Raw genomic sequence first — 17,962 nt, forward strand, 5'->3', positions numbered from 1 at the left:
AAGGATGCACATACCTCAACATTTATGATAAATTTGGGGGTTGCTCAGCTTAGAGAAGACATGATGTCTCTGAAGTGTTTTTTCTTGGATCATTTCTAACTCTACAGCTCCTCCATGTGGAGACCATCAACAGACAAGAAATTAATAGTCCTAAACATTGGGTATTAAAGCATTTTTAATGTTTTTGCAGAGAACTAGCAATATTCTAAATATTTAAGACTTTTTTAGAATAATTCTGTTCTTTTCAGCCACATTTTTTTTGAAAATGGGTGAAAAGCAGTGCGTCAGAATATCACTGCTTAAGGTGCAGCATTGCAATTCCAATTCCGGTTCAAATTACCACTTTCCCCTCTGATATAACATAAATGCACCAAGTAACATTTTACTAATTTTTAATTCTACTTGTTCTTCTGTGTAGAGGATTCTCACATTGATGTCCTGCTTCATGCCATCAGGGAATTCAGGGACTTTTCTCCTGTATGTGGGTAAAGAGGACCTGAGTTAACAAACCTGCTGGTTGGGAACAGGGCTGAAAGCTGTATCTGTTAAAGAACAGCTTTCCCATAACCACTTCCCACTTTGCCCATCCACAGCCTTCAGAATCATAAACTGTTTAAAACAATCTTTAATTACTAGATAGTGAGTATTATATGTGTATGATTGATGACACTGCCCAAATGACTGCAGGTTCTGCAGAGGGATCTGGACAGGCTGGATCACGGGGCTGAGCTCAATTTTTTGGGGTTCAACAGGGCCAGGTGCCAGGTCCTGCCCTTGGTCACAACAACCCCAGGCAGTGCCACAGGCTGGGGCAGAGTGGCTGGAAAGCTGCCTGGTGGAAAAGGACCTGGGAGTGCTGGTGACAGTGACTGAACACGAGCCAGCTGTGCCCAGGTGGCCAAGATGGCCAGTGACACCTGGTTTGTTTCAGAAATAATGTGGCCAACAGGGCCAGGGCAGTGATTGTCCCCCTGTCCTGGGCACTGGTGAGCCCACAGCTCAAATCCTGTGCTCAGTTTGGGGCCCCTCACTACAAGGAAGATGCTGAGGGGCTGGAGCATGTCCAGAGATGAGCAGCGGAGCTGGGGAAGGGCCTGGAGCAGAAGTTCCATGAGGAGCAGCTGAGGAAGGTGGGAGTGTTTAGTCTGGAGGAAAGGACGCTGAGGGGAGTCCTTATCACTCTTTTACCTGAAAGGAGGTGGTAGCCAGGTGAGGGTGGCCTCTGCTTCCAGGTAACAAGAGACAGAACAGGAGGTCATAGCCACAAGTTCTGCCAGAGGTTTAGATTGGATATTGGGAAAAATTTCTTCACTGAAAGGTTGGTCAGGTACAGGTACAGACAGTACAGATACAGACTGCCCAGGGAAGTGGTGGGATCACCACCCCTGAAAGTGTTCAAAAGCCATGTGGATGTGGCACCTGGGGATATGGTTTACTGGTGAACAGTGGTGCTAGGTCAGGATTTGACCTCATATCTGAAAATAAATGGAGCTACCCAATTCCTTTTGACAATGGTATTTTACAGTGTAGTTGAGCTCAGCAAAGTACCCTTAGACCTGCCTGATTTCAGCACCACTAAAAGTCTAAAACTGCTCCAAAGTAGGTCAAGCTGCTGACTGAAGTGTTCTGTATGGTGTACACGAGAACAGGGCTCAGTGGCTGACCCACTGCTGTGGTGAGATGGGGTACACCAGACAGGATCAAGAATAAAAACTGCAACATTTGGACAGCTTCTGAAAAGACAAAAAGAGATTTTTGAAGGTCAACAAAACTAATGAAATTATCTCACAAAATAATTTAAACCATAATTTATTTAAGTATTACATAAAGGGTAAAAGCCACTGTATTCATTGCTGTCTTCTTGCCATATAGACACTTGTAAATTTTAGTTTTGGAATAATCAGTGAAACCTTGGCATCATCAAAGGCCCTTTCCTTTTAACCCATCAATGTGTTCTCAATTGAGCCAGCTACTCCAGACTAGCTGCTTAGTATTTGTACAAAGCTTTTTTAAAATATAAAGCCACTAGGTTTTAAATATTATTTTTGTTCCTCTCCTTATCAGCTTTTTGTTCCTTCTCCAAAACATTATATTTCAGATAATGAACAGAAAGAAGTGAAGAGTAATGGTTTTAATTAAGTATAAACTTAACTAAACCAGAGAAACACTGCTGCATTCAGATGGGAGATTTGTATTAAACACACAGTAAATTTCTGGAGTGTAAGAAACAGGGGGTCTTCTCAGTGTCTCTCTGAGAGCACCCACATTGGAGTGGGGTGAGAGGGGAGGATGGGGGCAGCACTCCTGTGCTCCTGCTGGGCTGTTTGGCAGAGGAAATGGAGAGGTCAGAGCCTGAATTTTGCTCACCATTTCCTTCCTTGTGGAGCTCCTAGCCTAGTCCCTAGGCACACTCCACACTTCATTACAGCTGCATTTGCTGGAGTGCCCTCATGTTACACCAGTAAGACAAATAAAGGGGCGACCAATGTCAGCACCAGCACATTAACTTTTAGGGGCCACAGCAGCAGTGACAGAGCAATGCAGGGTTTTTTACATCTGCAGCCAGCAGAATCTCAAAGGACACCTCTGTTTCCCTGCCTGACTACGGCCATTGTGAGCCCTGGGGCAGCAGGAGCCCCCATGGGAGGGGGCTGTGGTGAGCAGGGGTTACACAAACAGTTCCATAACCCGCTGAGGAGGGCAGGGAGGGGAGCACCAACTTCCTCTCCACATCACACATCTGCCTAATTTATTCTTGCTCTGTACATACAGCAGCATAGCTGCTCTGGGAATCCAGACCTGGCCTCCTGCCTGTCATTCAAGCAGTTTAATTTGTATTCAAGATGGGAAAGTAAACAACATGTCTGTGAGATAATATCAATGTCCTGTCATCTACTGACTGCACTTCCTCCACTCTGAGTTCTTACTCCTGTTCTTGTATATACCACTTCTATGTATGGTCCACATAACTTTTTGCCACTGCAAAATGATCTGTGAAGTCTGATTAGAACAATTCTCATTTGCAAGAAGAAAAGCAGAGAATTAAAAAAAAATCTGTGGTGTGCGTGGCTTCCAAGAAGAAAGTGGAGACCAGGAAAAGCAACAGCAAGAGAAACAGAAACGAAGAGACAAACACAAAGTTTCTACAGAAGCAGGAACAACAGTGGGAAACTTTGGGGAAATTTTAGTTTTTCCCTTGTCTTTTTGTGAGAGGTATCTGCCTTAAATCCATGTCATATCAACTATGACATCTACTGAAAAATCAAGAATGCAAAACCTAATGCTGCAAACAATGCAAGAATGACCAGAGAACACACCTAAACAATTCTCTCAGAAAACACCAGAGTGCACTACTGCACAGCTGACATCAACTCAAGAGTATGCTGCTTTAAACTTTGTCCAGTTGGTCTTGAAAAGCTCCACAGATGGAGATTCCAGAGTAGCTCTGAGGAATCCTGCATTTATCCTCCTTATGTTGTCCCTTTCACTTAATCAGAACCTCACCTCTATGAATTTTTGACCAGCATCTCTTCTCCTATCACACACTGGCTGTATTCTCTGGCTGGATCTGTATTCTCTGTACCTTTCTCACATGGATGGAGGGTTGGCTATTAAGTTCCTCCCCAAGTCTTCAGGCTGAACAAACCCATTCCCTTGGCCTTTTCTCACAGGAGGGTGCTCCAGTCCTGACCATCTTGACAGCTCTCCATTAGACTCACTCCAGTCTTTTTTGGATCTTAACTTAGTGTGTCAAACACACACCCTTGCATACACAGGTTCTCCAAATGCTTGATTTTGCTTTTTTATTTGGGGGCTTCCATTATCAAAGTAGCAAGTACTTGGGATGCTTCCCTGGAAACCTGAACATGAGGACTCTCAGGCAGGTGGATAGCTTATATTGCACTGAATTAACAGCAGAAATAGCAGGCCTGGGTACCAAATGTCTCCCCACCTGCAGGAATCCAGACAAACTTTTTTGCCTGCTGCTCCTCTGTCAGGAAAATAAAGACAATTCCACCTGCACTTGGATGGATTTCCTGAAGTACTTACATATACAGGACTAGCTAGTTCACCTAAAAGGAATGAAACAGCAAGTTGCATTCATTGTTTCATGAGGCACCCAAAGATTGCACTAAACTCACCACAAACACGTCTCTATTCATCAATGAATAGAACTTTCATACTCAGAAGGAAACTGAAATGTCATGACTGTACATTTCTGGTGCTAAACACAATTACATGGCAATGTAGACAATACAGTCACAGTGCTGTTACACTGAAGTGGGGTATTTCAGTTAACATCCAATTTTTAAACATTTTGAAACAAGATCATTATATTTAAGTGATTTACTGAGGCTTGCATAGCATTGTCAATGAAATGCAATCCATGGCATGCATCACCTTCACCTCTTTCTAAAAGGTGGTACTTAACCATGGTCCTGAGTATGTTACAAAAAGCATTTTGTTAAAGGGAAGCCTTTGGTGCAAGACTTGAATTTCTGCTTTCAACAGTGAAATTTCAGGTGGTCATTCCAGGCAGCAGAGTACAGGAGCCCTTTGCAGCAGAGCCCTGCTCTACTGAAATGAACACACAAGCTCCCTGGGAAACAGCGTGCTGGGGTGTGACATTGTCCTCTGCTGAGCACAATTAGTGATGGCCACAAATTTTAGATTATATCAACAGTTCTTCAAAGTGACAGACAACTCTGCTGCCTCCTGAGCTCACTGTGTACACAAAGAGAAGATGGCATGAAGGGGAAAATGTTCTTTTGGTGAACAGGTGAAACCTCTTCTTTTCTCCCACAAACAGTATGGTGGGTGACCAGCTGTCCCGGATTTCTCCCAATGCAAGTCACTGTCTCATTTTTGAAGTCATTCCTGCTGTGGATACTACTGCAAAATACTCACTCTGCAGAGTGGATTTTACATCATATATAATAGGAGTTTAAAAATATTTAAAAGCACACCTCAAGAAAACCCTCAACCTCCCCTTAACATTACAAACAGTTCCCTAGTAACACTTTGATGCTTTGTGCATGTTTGCAAATCAGACAATTACTTAATTTCTATGACAGAATTAGGTGAGTAGGTGTACTACTACATTTTTCACTCACAGCACAAGAGCCTGGCAATGGTAACTGAGATCACAAATGAAAATTAACCACATTGCATTCATGGCAGAGAAAAACACAGCTTACACATTTTATCTGCATTCAAATTATATTTCTGCCTTGTACATACAACCTCCTGCTCTGATCCTGTGTGCATGACTTGCTATTCTTTTCCATATTTATCAAGAGGTTAGGTGAAAGAAATTGATTTCAAGTTTTTGGTACAAGGCATAAAGTTTAATGATTGGACAATCATGATCTGGAATTGTGTAGTGAAAATTACAAATCTGAGTAAAGCTGCAGAAGTACTTCAGTCAACAATACCTTGCAGAAACATTGCAAGGCAAACACAGAGCACTGTTAAATTCTACAGTATGAAGAATTTCCAGGCACATCCCTGCTGTCAAACTCACTTGGGAACAAAAGGAATCATTGTTAAATAATAATCTGAACATGACTGCATTGTAATATGACAAAAGGCCATTAGATTTCGTTTTGTTTTTTGAGGAGATTTAGGCAAGTGCCCAAGCTGCCAGGTAAGTTACTTTTCAGAATATCTACTGAAACCAAACATTAATAGTACCACTAACAGATCCTGGTAACACTGAACTCTGCAAATGCATCACTGGTGAACACTTTTCACGTGCTATGTTCAAAAACATGAAAACATGAATGACTCTTACATTACTCTCTTATTTCTACAGGTCCTTTTTCCTGCTGGCTGAAACTCATTATAAACTCATTATTGTAATATAAACCTCATAACATTGAAAGTATTAATATTCATGCAAACTTGTTCACAGTGGGAAAGCAGTGACTCAGACCCCTCATTTCTCTTACACATTCTACCAACAATCTCTTAAGAAACAAGTGTCAAATACTGTGACTTTATACAAAAAGCACCTGTTAAAATTTCAAGAAAGCACACCAAGTAACTTTTCAAAAAATCTTATTTTTATTGTTTGCACTAACTGTATCATCATTAACAGCTTTCATCTCTAACAAACTGAAGCAAGTCAGTACACACAAAAACCTATGCAAGGTCAAGCAGATCCTGGGTTACATAAATGCAGCACACCTAGGTGTGTAACAAACCTAAGGGCAGTTAGTTCATCCTTACACTTTAAGCACAGTCACTCAAGTTTTGTGAATTTTTCAGAGCTGTTAAAAAGTTTCATTTTTTCTTTAAAAAGGAAAACAGCTAAAAGATTTCTATAAATCACTGATTTTTAACCAAAATTCTTATGTCTAAATTATTACAATGCAGCAAGGACCCTCCTTCAGCTGTAATACCACTGCTCTGCAAAACAAAAAAAAAAAAAAAAAGAAAATTAGTCACTTTGCTGTATTAGGCATAAATTATCATTAGCAGCCTAAACACTTGCCAGCTCACACTGCACATATTCCCATTTCTTACAAGTTTGCCAAGTCCACTTATCAGCTCCTGGCTTTCTCTCTGAGCTGGAACAGAAGTGGATATAAAACCAATCACTTCTGCAATAAAGGGCTTTGCCTTTTTAAATGCTGGCTGAAAACCTGAGACTTACCAAACAAGAGCCTGCATGTGTTCCCCTATTGCTGTACAGTAACAGACTCACAAACCAAGACAGTCCACTTGGGTTTTCTGCAAGGGATTTATGAACTAATATTTTAGATTAAAATATTTCATTATTAACCAGCAGTTTTGATGAATAAGCTTTATTCCCTCAGCCTCTGAATGCAGTTTGTTCTAACTGATGCATTTGGCTGGATATGATGCATTTGTTAGTTATTGTACTTCCCTGGTGTAAATCCAGAAGGCAGCACAAGAGGAAAGGAGTGACAGAAGGCAAAAATCAGCCCAGTTCAAACAGTTAGAACTGAAATACCATAGATTAATAACAGATAGGGCAAACACGTCTGTACATACTGAAGACCTCACAGGAGGTTTTACAGGAGTCCTGAACCAATATGGATCACTGGAAATTTAAGCTGTCCAGCCCCCAAAAGCCTTGTAATGCTAGATTTTAGCAAGTGAGCTTAGCACCTCCCTGTCCACATCCTGGAGACCCTCAAAAAGAAAAATAAAATTATAGAATTACTCTCAGGGATATTCTGCTGTGCTTCCAGATGAGTTTTACCTGAAGCAAACCCTTAGCCCCTAAGGATGCCAATGATGTAGGAGCAGACACCATGCAGAGATTCCCAGCAGTGTTCCCGTGCCAGCTTCATTGCTTCTGTTTCATTTTCAGACCCTTGACCATGTTGGGCTGAGTCAGAGTTTTGCCCTGCTTCTCTCATAGGAATGGAGGCTTTCTGGACTGATTTTCCCTGGTTTGCTATCTCTTCTGGCTCCATACCAGCAGCTATTTGCCTCATGAGAGCCTCTGGGGGAGCCTTTTGGCACATGGTGGTCTTCAAGACTTCCATGGGTTCGCAAGCGTGCGGGACCTTTCTGAGTTCTGCGGCGATCTGATTCCAGTAAATCTTTGGGTTATTTCTGAAAGCACGACAGACTGATGGCTTGCCACTGAATTCACACCAGTAGGACAAGCCTTGGCTTTTGCATTCAATTCTAAGTTTCATCTCCTCGTCATCGCCACTTGTGGTTATTGTGCAAACATCTTTGGTTTTAGTCCGAAATTTGATTTCTTCACCATTGCTTCTTTTCTTTGGCTTCAGCTTCTGTCCCAGTCCTCCCATGCCACAGATCACAACTAGCAAAAGGAGAGCAAAACTCTTCATGGTGAGAGGAGGGAACCGAGATCCTTGAACAACACGACCCAGAGAAGTAAAAGCAGTGAGTAAATGGCTGCTCACAATTTAAAGTCTTGGTGCACAAAGAAGCCTCTTTCCAGCTAAACACGGGATGTAAGGGTTGGGCTTTTTTATGAAAATAATAAATCACACTTCAGTAGGCAAATGCCCATAATTTATAGCCTGAAGGAGTGTGAAAGAACCTTGGGAGTGTGAAGTCCCAAGAAGGTAACAAGACAAGTCTTGTAAATGCAGTTAAAACACAGAACAACAGTTGTATAACTGAGAAGCACATTCCTATGCAGGATGAACATGTCATATTTGATTTTTAACAGATATTTTCCATTCTCCAGCTGCTTTATAGCTATCTTCATGCTAGAGCTTGTAAGATGATATCAAAGTAAAAAAAGATAGAAGTACCAAAGCAATCTCTGCATCTGGATGATTATAAATGTCCTGGTAGTGTAAGTGTCCTGGTAAAAAAGCTGATTTGTGGGATGGGCTTTCTGTGGATTGTCACAGTGAGGATGCAACTTTATCTCTTCCTTTTGTTCACACATGACAAGCACTGGGGATGCATGGAAGGATCAGCTGCACATTCTTTGAGCCACATATGTACACAGAGAAAAGAAATAAAGCTTAAGCAAAATAAGGTATTACCAGTCTAAAAAATACCAAACATCTGGAAGTTTTATGATCATTTTCACACCACCAATCACTTCTAGCCAACATAGCAAGACAGCAGAATAACTTATCACAGTTCTCAGCAGCAGGGAACAGACTACAGAGCATGTCAGACAGGTATTTGCACTTCATCACTTTCTTTTTTTAAACAGATATTTTCCTGTTTGTAACAAGTGAGCTGTAAAAATGCTGTAAAACAAAGGCAGGAGGACAGAAATACTGTAGTGCAGAATCCTGTCCTAGCAGTTTCTGCTGCACTAACTAAAAACAGAGCTAAGGAAAAAAAATCACTGTAACTCCCTTAGCATTCAGAAGACCATGAGGAAAAATCCCTCTCCTGCTGTGGCAATCCACAGTACTTTTCTGGGTAGTGAGATCCCCACTAGGCACTTCTTCCAAAGACATCTCTGCTCCAGCCAGCCTGACCTGACAGCTCCTGGAAAGGGCTCTTGGATTGTCCAGGAATGCTGCAGTAACTGTGGGGTGCTGGAAACCCTGGGTTTGAGACTGCCCATACGTAAAGGAACAGAACAGCAGTTTGTGTGTTTAGTCACTCACTAGGTACTGCTAAACAAAATACTGGGGCAAAACCATTCCTTTTAACACAGATGGCAAAGCAGAACATCATCATCAACAACAAAAGCTTCATTAATAGAAGAGGGACAAGAGTCCCTTGCTGCTGTGGCAGCCCAGACAACCTGAAAGCTGCCTGCTCGAAGCAGCAGCCACCTGAACAGCCACTCTGGGTACCCTAACCTTGCTCTTCCAGTCAGTGTGCCATCAGCTTCCCATGACTAAACACCATTTGACAGAGAGAATAACCTTGGTTTCTTTTCATTCCCTCTCCACAGCTATTTTAATAACATTTTTTAGCAGAAACCTGATCTCTAGCTTCTTTCCATTAGTTCTCCTCTCTCCTTCCAGGCACAGTGGTGGGGCTCCAGCCAAGTCTTAGGACAAGAATGGCATTTACCATTCACTCTTCCATTGTTTTCTGGGGATTCTTCTCACCCTACTGCCAGCCAGCCAGAGGAATTTTGTTACCCACCTCAAATCCCTGCTGCATGCACTTGAATGCCTCCTAATATTTTACAAAAAAATGTATCGTTTACACTTTGTTATGCACAACAGGACCAAGAATTTTTAGATTCGCTGAAGAGTCCAAAGCAATTCAAAAGTTAATTTATACCAGTTTCAGATCTCTTGTTCTCAAAGTTTTTCAAGTCTAATCATGAGAACAAATAAACCACAAGGATAAGGAGAAATATCAAAGCTTGGACTCAAATATATTTATGTGTTACAGCTGCTATGTTCCCCCCAAGTGTTTGGCTCATTCTAATCTGACAATTCAGTCCTGCCTGCTTGTGCTTCAGATTGAACAGTTTGTGATCTCTCACATCAGTAGAAAACAACTGCCCTTTAACAAGGTAAGTTAGGATGCCAGCAGTGAACTGTGAGAGCTGAAGAACTAGCAAATGTTTAATTCTGCTGCCAGTGCCATACAGAAACAGGTGTCCTGCACAGCTCATAGCCTGAATCCTACCACCTTTGCATAATTCACATTCTTGGTGGGAGTTGGAAGCTCCCTCACCCAGAGTCAAAGTTCTTCCAGTCCTTCCTGCTGTAAAAGTCAAATGTAGCAAAGATTTTTAATCAGGGTAAAGAAATTCACTCTCATAAGATTTTTAACTCTGTGCAGCCCTTCTGAGAGATGGCTCTGCAACAAAACAAGGGAGAACCAAGCATAAGGTAGTTAAGCAAGATCTGTTTTATTTAAATGAACTGGGAATATTTTCTCAAATTAAAAATAGAAACTTTTAAAAATCTGCAATTCTGAACATTACATATACACATATGCTACATACTGTCAATTAGAAATGTTTCCATTTATGACATAAAAATGAAAAATTTAAGGTTATTCCAGATTAGAGACTGGTATCATTTTTCAGCATTTCTTTAAAATTATAATAATGATGTACAGGATTATCTCTACTTCAAGAAAATGAACCCTGTCTGAAACAAAGTTAACAATACTGATAGATGAAGAGATACTATTTTAGATCAATATATTAACTACTTCACCTGCCAGAAGGTTTTACACTGGTAACAGTTTTGGCCTTGTTGATAAAGTCTACTGTTAACTAATTCAGCAATTCAACCATTTGCCTAAATTCGGTGAAATAACTCTAACAGTACAAATGTTAACTCCAATTGCTAAACAGACTTGAATTTCAATATTGTAAATCACAGTATAGTATTATTTAGCAAAAATACTACCACTGCCTCCAAAAGAGTCACAGTGATACTATTAAGGACATTACAGAAGTGGGTGTGAAAGAAGAAAAGGAAGTTAGAGAAGGTAAAGCATTCCAAAAACTGCCAACATAGGACATCCCTCATGCTCTTTTTGAGTACTACTGAACTCTAGAAAGCTTAGCTTTTTCACTATATTATGCATCCCACACACCCCCAAACCCTCCCACCCAAAGTTTAAAAACAAACTTCTCCAAAAAGTCCCTTTCAGGTCTATACAGCAAAACCCACTAAATATTAAATAATTAGGAAAAGAAAAAAAAAAAGAAAAGAATAGAGGGAGAAAACAAAACTGACAAAACTGCAACTGAGCTTCTCAGACACACAAAGAGACACTGTGGACCCCATTACAATCCAAATTTAGTCCAATGTAGTCATTCAAGAGCACCAAACAGCAACACTGATCATGCTGGTAAATTCATTTGTGAAGAGTATTATACAATATTAAAATCTTAACTAAACACTTAGAAGTTTTAAGAAAAATGTATATACAAAAGTCTCTGGTATACAAAATGTATTTTTATGTAAACGTGTACGTACTGTATTTAACACAAATCAACAATTTAAGATAAGAACTTGAACAGTTTTAAGAGAATTGCTAGGCAAAGGCTGTTAATCTAATTAATTCATATACTGTGATGTAAGGTAGAAAGCCCAGTGTAAAAAAGTAAAAAACCAAAAAAACATTTTAATCCAAGCCTTGAACAGTGGTATTTGAGAGGCAGTGCCCTGATCACAAAATATTCTGTACAGTAGTTTATGGCATAACATTCAATAGTACATTTGGGATTTACAGTACAGCTGACATAAAACAAGTGGCTCAGGATCTGTCAGATGAATGGAAATGCCAACACCCTTGGAAGAACAATGATGCACTCCCATAGAAGAGTCCTGAGCCTCATTTATATAGCCTGGAAATAAGAACAAAAAACAATTCAGGAAAAAATTTATATAGACTGCATTTCTATCTAATTTAAACACAATGAAGGGATATATTTTAGTACAAACATCAATATGACTGAATAACTTTTCTTGGGTTTAGACCTTACAGCATACTCCTGTTGCAGCAATCAGAGCAGCCTTCCTAAAATAGTAAAGTAGTAATAGGTCTAGAATTGATTTATTACTTACCCCTCAACATTTCCAGTATGTGCTACCACTGTTCCACAGAGCTACACGAGAAAAAGAAGAAAAAACACATTAAATAAACCCATTATTTTCTTTTGTCCACCAATGGAACAGAAATACTGTGTCTAACTTGGGTGAGACAAGCTCAGCTGGCCTAAGATAGTATCAATGCTTTACTCATTTAATCAAGTATTTTTCAAACAAGAGGAAATAGATTCATGGTTTTCTCCACCAGCCTCTCAGGTTATTTTTATTTCATTGTGGAAATAAATACTTGGATTGCCCATTCAACACCCCTCTTTTGTAAATTTAATCCAGCCTCATGTTTTGCTCTCACAAAAATGGTGGCTGCATTTGAGGTTATTTGTGTCTCTGAGTATAAAAATACCTGTGTGAGACACATATACCTCATGTAGCTCTTACTTGTACTTAGATATCTTACTGTTATAAAAATATTTGCATCTCGTTTCAGCAAAATTATCCAGCTGATTCTGAAGGATAAAAAAACCCCAAGCCCAACCCTATGGCACTCCTTAAACCTGCAAAAGTATAAGTGTACAGAGATCTAATCAAAGCAACGTCTTTCAAAGTATATCCAAAAGTAATTTGCAGGAAATGAGAAAAATCAAGGATACCATAAAAGCAAAGAGTATGCTGAAATTTGATTTTATTCATATGGGAATGCCACACTGAGAAATTCAAAGCATATATGCCATAATGAGCAGTTTTTCAAATTACCTCAAATTAGCACATCAGAAGACAGCACTGCATCAAACTGAATCTTTAAATTTTAGCATTTTATCAAAATAAGTCAGGATTGAACTAGTGGATCTTTGTGTAAAAGATCATTTTATGCTAGTAAGTTTGAGGTTGTTCAGCAATGCTGAATTAAACTATTTATCAATGACTGAAATATTGCAAGAAAACATGCTATGAACCTCAAGAACATTAAAAGTCATATTAAAGATTCAAAGATCTGAAAAGGAATTCTAAGGCCTGGGAAATTATTAATTTTCTCTTATGTAAAATATGGAAAGTCCTTAGATATGCCAATGGAGATTTTTTTGGACTTAAACTCCTCATCAGTTAATGGGGAGTAAGCACCCTTAAGCTGCAGAGCAGACCATAAAAATTGTGATCATAAATATCACTAAAAATATTCTTATATAAAGACTTCCTTCAGAAGGAGATAGGGAATGCAGATTTGGTCAGTAAATAATTATTGTAAAATACAGTCCCAAATAATAGTAATAGCCATCCTCATTGTCATAATCACCCAAGACCCAAACTTTGAGCTCCCTCTATTCACCTGTTATTTAAAGCACAGTGCTATTTTCTCTACAAACACTCAGCCTATACCTTCAGTAATGAAGTTGGAAAGGCAGGCACAGTGAGCTACAGATTTTAATAATAAATTTAAACTGTTCTTAAGCAACTTGCAAATTTTGCAAAACTAAATAAGGAAGTTGTGGGATATAGAGTATTATCCCCCTGGAAACTGAAACAGCTAGCTCATGTTTTACAGCACAGAAGCTGCAGAGGCAGAAAGTAACTCCAATATCCTCCTTTTTTTGAACATAACCTGAGCTTCTCCCTCATTCTAGTCCTACCCATGCACAAACACTCATTTTCTATGTTCATGCTTCCTGCATACCTGGAACCCTTGCCTTTTACACAGGAGATCTCTTCTCACCGTTTACAAAATAAAACTACTCAGGATGCATTTCCATCCTATCACTTTCATCTGCTATCAGAGCATTTTAACAGGTTTGTTAATTTAAGACCAACCACTGTGCTGACTAAATACCTGATTACATGGATTTTAAGATCAAATTTACCAATTACTTTGCTAAATTGCAGGAAAATACTTCTATATCTGGTGTTAAGTAAAAACTATATGAGAAATATACATTATACTGCATTTGCTATAGTGAATAATCATGCAAAAAAAATCTCCAGAGAATTAAGAAATTCATTTAAAGCATGGAGAAAATTGGAAATGTGATTAAAAGAGACACTGAAGTAAGGACACATGAAGGCATGCAGTTTCAGACTTGGTTTACCTTGTAAAAACAGGATTGTGTATACCATATAAATGCTCTTTATGATAACCATTATTACCATTTTCCGTACTGTAATAAAATAAATACACCAAGAAAGACCATGTTAACTATAAGATGCACTATGTACAATATGGCTTCTAAGACATGTACATGGATGATGGTATAATATGCAAAGATAAACTGTGTCTTTACAATAGAATATAACTTTTTCTTTGTAACATTCAATAGTTATGACATAATTATAATTTTATAGTTTATAGTATTTTCATTTTCTCCAAAAATCAATTAATTATTTTTCTATTCTTGTTGAGTTGGAGACTCTAATATAATCTATCAAGTCTGGAGAAACAGAACATGTTACCTCTTTTGAAGTAACAGGTTACATTAAAAATATAAACCCTCCCATATTAATAAAATAATTTCAATAAATATCAGCAAAAGTCTTACATTTTCATGGGTATATTTTTGAAACTAAAAAAACACAGAAAAGGAGGAGTAATTAACTAGACTCTAATAAGTGAGTAATTTCAGCTGTATATGCCTGTTTTCTGCTCTACTGACTTGTGAATGTGCAATGAAAAACAACCACTGTGAAATGGGAGAAATGCAGTGCACAGGCTAACTGAACAATGAGCAAAACAAGGAGTAGAAAAGAAAACAGTAAAAAACTGACAGGAAAATACGTAAGAATAGTTATCATAAAGTAAAATGCCAAGTCCCTGAGACAGAGGAACTGCAATTGAAAAAGGAAAGACTGGTTAGGAATAACTAAGACAGCAAGAAAGCAAATAATTAATTAAAGGAGACTACAAATCAGGCACAATTCACTTTAACAGGTTACTTAGCAAAGGTAGTAACTTGCACATTTGGAGCTTATTTATATAAATGCTGCTCTAAAGACCTCATTCTGGCACAAGACTCTCAAAGTCAGAGCCAGCACTCTCTGCATTCATGGCAAGTCAAGGCTACCAAAGGCCCCCTGCAGGAAGCACTTTGCAGGCACTGACCCAAACCTGCAGCATTACATATGAACATGCACTTCTAATCTGGGAGCACAGGTTTAACAATTACAGAGCCTTCACACGAAACACTAGAAAAAACATTTTAATCCATTTGCCATTTAGTTTGTTTTGGAATATATACTTACTCATCATAAACATCCTCTGTATCCATCCTCCGATAGTATTTAGAGAGTTTTACAGCAAAAATTATGGCAGGAATTAGAAACATCGAAGAGCCTCCCAAACCGAACCAGAAGGTATTCTGAAATAAAAGCAACAGAAAAATCAAGGAAAAAAGGTCATGGAGAAAACTAATCTGTAAAGTACCAAACTCCTGCTTGATATTCTAACCATCGTTACCACAAGAACACAGTAGAAATTAGTTCTTGCAGTTTTTGTCAGGAGTTTCCAGCATTTTTTTTAAGGTGCTTCATAACTTGCAAACTGCGGCCCTGTTTGTGTAACTAATTTCATTATTATACAGTTGAACTGAGTTATCACCTGGTGTTAAAATGATGATTTTTCAAATTTGATTTGTATTGGCTGGAGGCATTTTTTGACTTCCAAGTGACTCAGCTAAGTTCTATCATCAGGGGAATCATGGTCCATCTCTCACCAGAGGGGTAATGGTTCCACAAAGAAGAACAGAAGCTCTGTAATGTCTGAACTAATCAATGAGAATAACACAGATTGGGAGGTTTTCATGGTTAAGCATTACCAAAACTAAACACTTCACAGTTAAGCATTATCAAGGCCAGAGTGTTTTGGCTTTGGCTGATTACATGTATTATTTGTAGTGGGATTAGGATCTGATTAAAGTGCCATAAAGCTAAGTAATAGTTTAGGAGGCATTTTAGGTACCTTCCAGACACATGGGTATTACTTTACTTTTAATACATGCTGTCTTCTTTCCAAGTCCTTTTGGCAAGATAAAAAAGCCAGTATTTCCCTTCTATCCTGCTACAAGTCCTGCTCAATGTCTCCAACATACAGAAATTAATCAAGATCTGTCTGCTACAAGTCTAGTAATACAAACTTATTCAGGTTTTCTAGATTTCAGGAAAGATACCTGAAAAAGTTTTTCCTTGGTATTTTCTACTTACTTCCTGCCCACACCTCACCTTTGTAAGTAAGCAACATTTCCAAATGAAGCTTCATGTCTTTATGCTTTTCCATTTTCCATTTCAATGTGTTTCAGAGTCAGTTAATTTTACAGAATTCTTGCCAATAGAAGCTTAAGTTTACTGAAAATCCAGAAAGTCCAGCTTTCTGGACTTTGGACTTGATCCAGATCAGAACATTGTCCTTGCATAACTTTTTGTGTGATAATAAATTATCTTCAGAATAGTCAAGCCAGAATAATTAAACACAGATGTATGTTGAAAGAGGTTTCCCCTGATGCCCAAATTCTGAGTAAAAAAATGTTTCTTACCACAGAATCAGCTATATAGCTGCATAAAAAAATATCTACTGCTGTATCTATCACATTGGCAATAGGCTTGCATGCTGCTACTTCCATTGAGATCTGAAAAAAATAACAGAATAAAATAATAAGCTCTAAAATTTCTTAAGCTACAGTTTACTAAATTATTATGTCTTACTCTATCCAAATTCAAAATAAATAACAGTAGGATATGCTATCAACTGAAAGTCTTTTAAACATCAGCTTACTTTCTCAAAGGCTGCAGCTGAAGAGAGAAAAGTAAAACAAGATGCTAACGACATCAATTTGAACTATGCAGGGTCAGGTTGAGTGAAGTACTCAAAAATGGTAGATTTCAGGCTAGCCCTGAAAATGATACTGTTAAATTTGCACTTCATTCCAACCAACATAACTCATCATTTCATTCTGTAAATGCAACAAAACTATAGGAGACTGATTTTCCCACTCACAGTAAGAACAAATGTATTAAAACCTGAAACAATAAAACAAATTGTTTTATCAAAATAACTATTAAAATAACTTTATTATTATAATTATTATTGATTTTATTACTAATACTATTTAGCTTTCTTATTCTTAAACACAGCTTCTCTCAATAAAGTAAATGCGCCTTACCGACTCCTTGACCCACTCAGTGTACTGCTCAAAGTAGCCAATTATGGTATCCATGTACTTTTTTGTCTCCTAGGACAAGATCAAAAAGAACAAAAGCAAATTAACCTCTAGCTCTGTGACATCATAAATTAATGTACTTTGATCAAATGGAGCTTACCTGGACAATAACTTGAGAAGCATTGTTATTTATGAGATCCTGGGCAGCATTAACAGCACTAATGACATTTTTCACCTTAACCTGGACAGGAAGAGATGGTGTTTAATATAAACAAATCCCCTTCAGGCTGTGGCAATGGCTCTATGGCCACTGCTAGGAACCTACTCTCTTGATAAACCAGTGTTACTGTCTTGTCAAAACCTGACAAAATTGCAATTACAGACAGAACATGAGCCTGCCTAAGGACTCATAATCATCTCAATATTGTCTCATTGTGAAAAAGGATGAGTCAGTGGTTATGATGTGGTATCTTTTCCTGGAACCTACATAACTAATTTATATACTAGGATAGGTTTTATCTCCCACTCTTCTTCCTTAAATCAATGTCTGTATATATATATACAGTACAGACACACAAAGTGAACAGGAAGAAAACAGTGGGCCATGTACCATCACAACAACTCTTAATGACTGAACTGGATTCTGCACAGCCAGAATATGCCTCTAACTACCTGAAGGACTGAGGTATTTTTTCACACCCCCATAAATTCTCTCACAGAACACACACAAAGGACAGTGTACACGGAGCCTGAACACATAGAGATGTTTCTTAAATATACTTTAGAGTCAAACATCACCCCTTTCTTTTCAACACCTTACATCACGGCTTCTTCCCTCCTGACCCAGTTTCAAATGACAGATTCTAACAG

General features: G+C 38.5%; 2 protein-coding genes across 15 annotated transcripts in view; both read right to left on the reverse strand.

Annotated features, from left to right (window-relative positions):
• Nucleotides 1–6,792: 6,792 nt before the first annotated feature.
• Nucleotides 6,793–8,181, reverse strand: FGFBP2 (fibroblast growth factor binding protein 2). The gene has a single exon (XM_064712414.1). It carries the CDS (start codon nt 7,833–7,835, stop codon nt 7,245–7,247), a length of 591 nt encoding a protein of 196 aa, XP_064568484.1. The 5' UTR covers nt 7,836–8,181; the 3' UTR covers nt 6,793–7,244.
• Nucleotides 8,182–10,276: 2,095 nt separating this feature from the next.
• Nucleotides 10,277–17,962, reverse strand: part of PROM1 (prominin 1) — a 60,958-nt gene continuing 53,272 nt past the window's right edge. For 8 of the 14 annotated variants that reach the window (XR_010439999.1, XR_010439998.1, XR_010439997.1 and 5 more), the window contains 7 exons: nt 17,253–17,333; nt 17,096–17,164; nt 16,469–16,561; nt 15,183–15,298; nt 14,036–14,768; nt 11,976–12,016; nt 10,277–11,755 (listed from right to left, as the gene is read on the reverse strand). Coding sequence is in view for 5 of the 14 variants with exons in the window: in XM_064711823.1 (XP_064567893.1) it covers nt 11,998–12,016; nt 14,036–14,104; nt 15,183–15,298; nt 16,469–16,561; nt 17,096–17,164; nt 17,253–17,333 (447 nt within the window). In the remaining 9 variants the exon portion in view is untranslated. Of the gene's footprint in view, nt 11,756–11,975; nt 12,017–14,035; nt 14,769–15,178; nt 15,299–16,468; nt 16,562–17,095; nt 17,165–17,252; nt 17,334–17,962 lie in introns of those variants that run through there. The other 6 variants (XM_064711822.1, XM_064711821.1, XM_064711820.1 and 3 more) reach the window with 4 other exon arrangements.

Source organism: Zonotrichia leucophrys, chromosome 4, assembly GCF_028769735.1.
Source record: "Zonotrichia leucophrys gambelii isolate GWCS_2022_RI chromosome 4, RI_Zleu_2.0, whole genome shotgun sequence".
NCBI classification, from domain to species: domain Eukaryota; kingdom Metazoa; phylum Chordata; class Aves; order Passeriformes; family Passerellidae; genus Zonotrichia; species Zonotrichia leucophrys.

Excerpts from the sequence above, each read along its gene's own strand:
- FGFBP2 (XM_064712414.1), bottom strand. The coding sequence starts at position 7,835 with ATGAAGAGTTTTGCTCTCCTTTTGCTAGTTGTGATCTGTGGCATGGGA.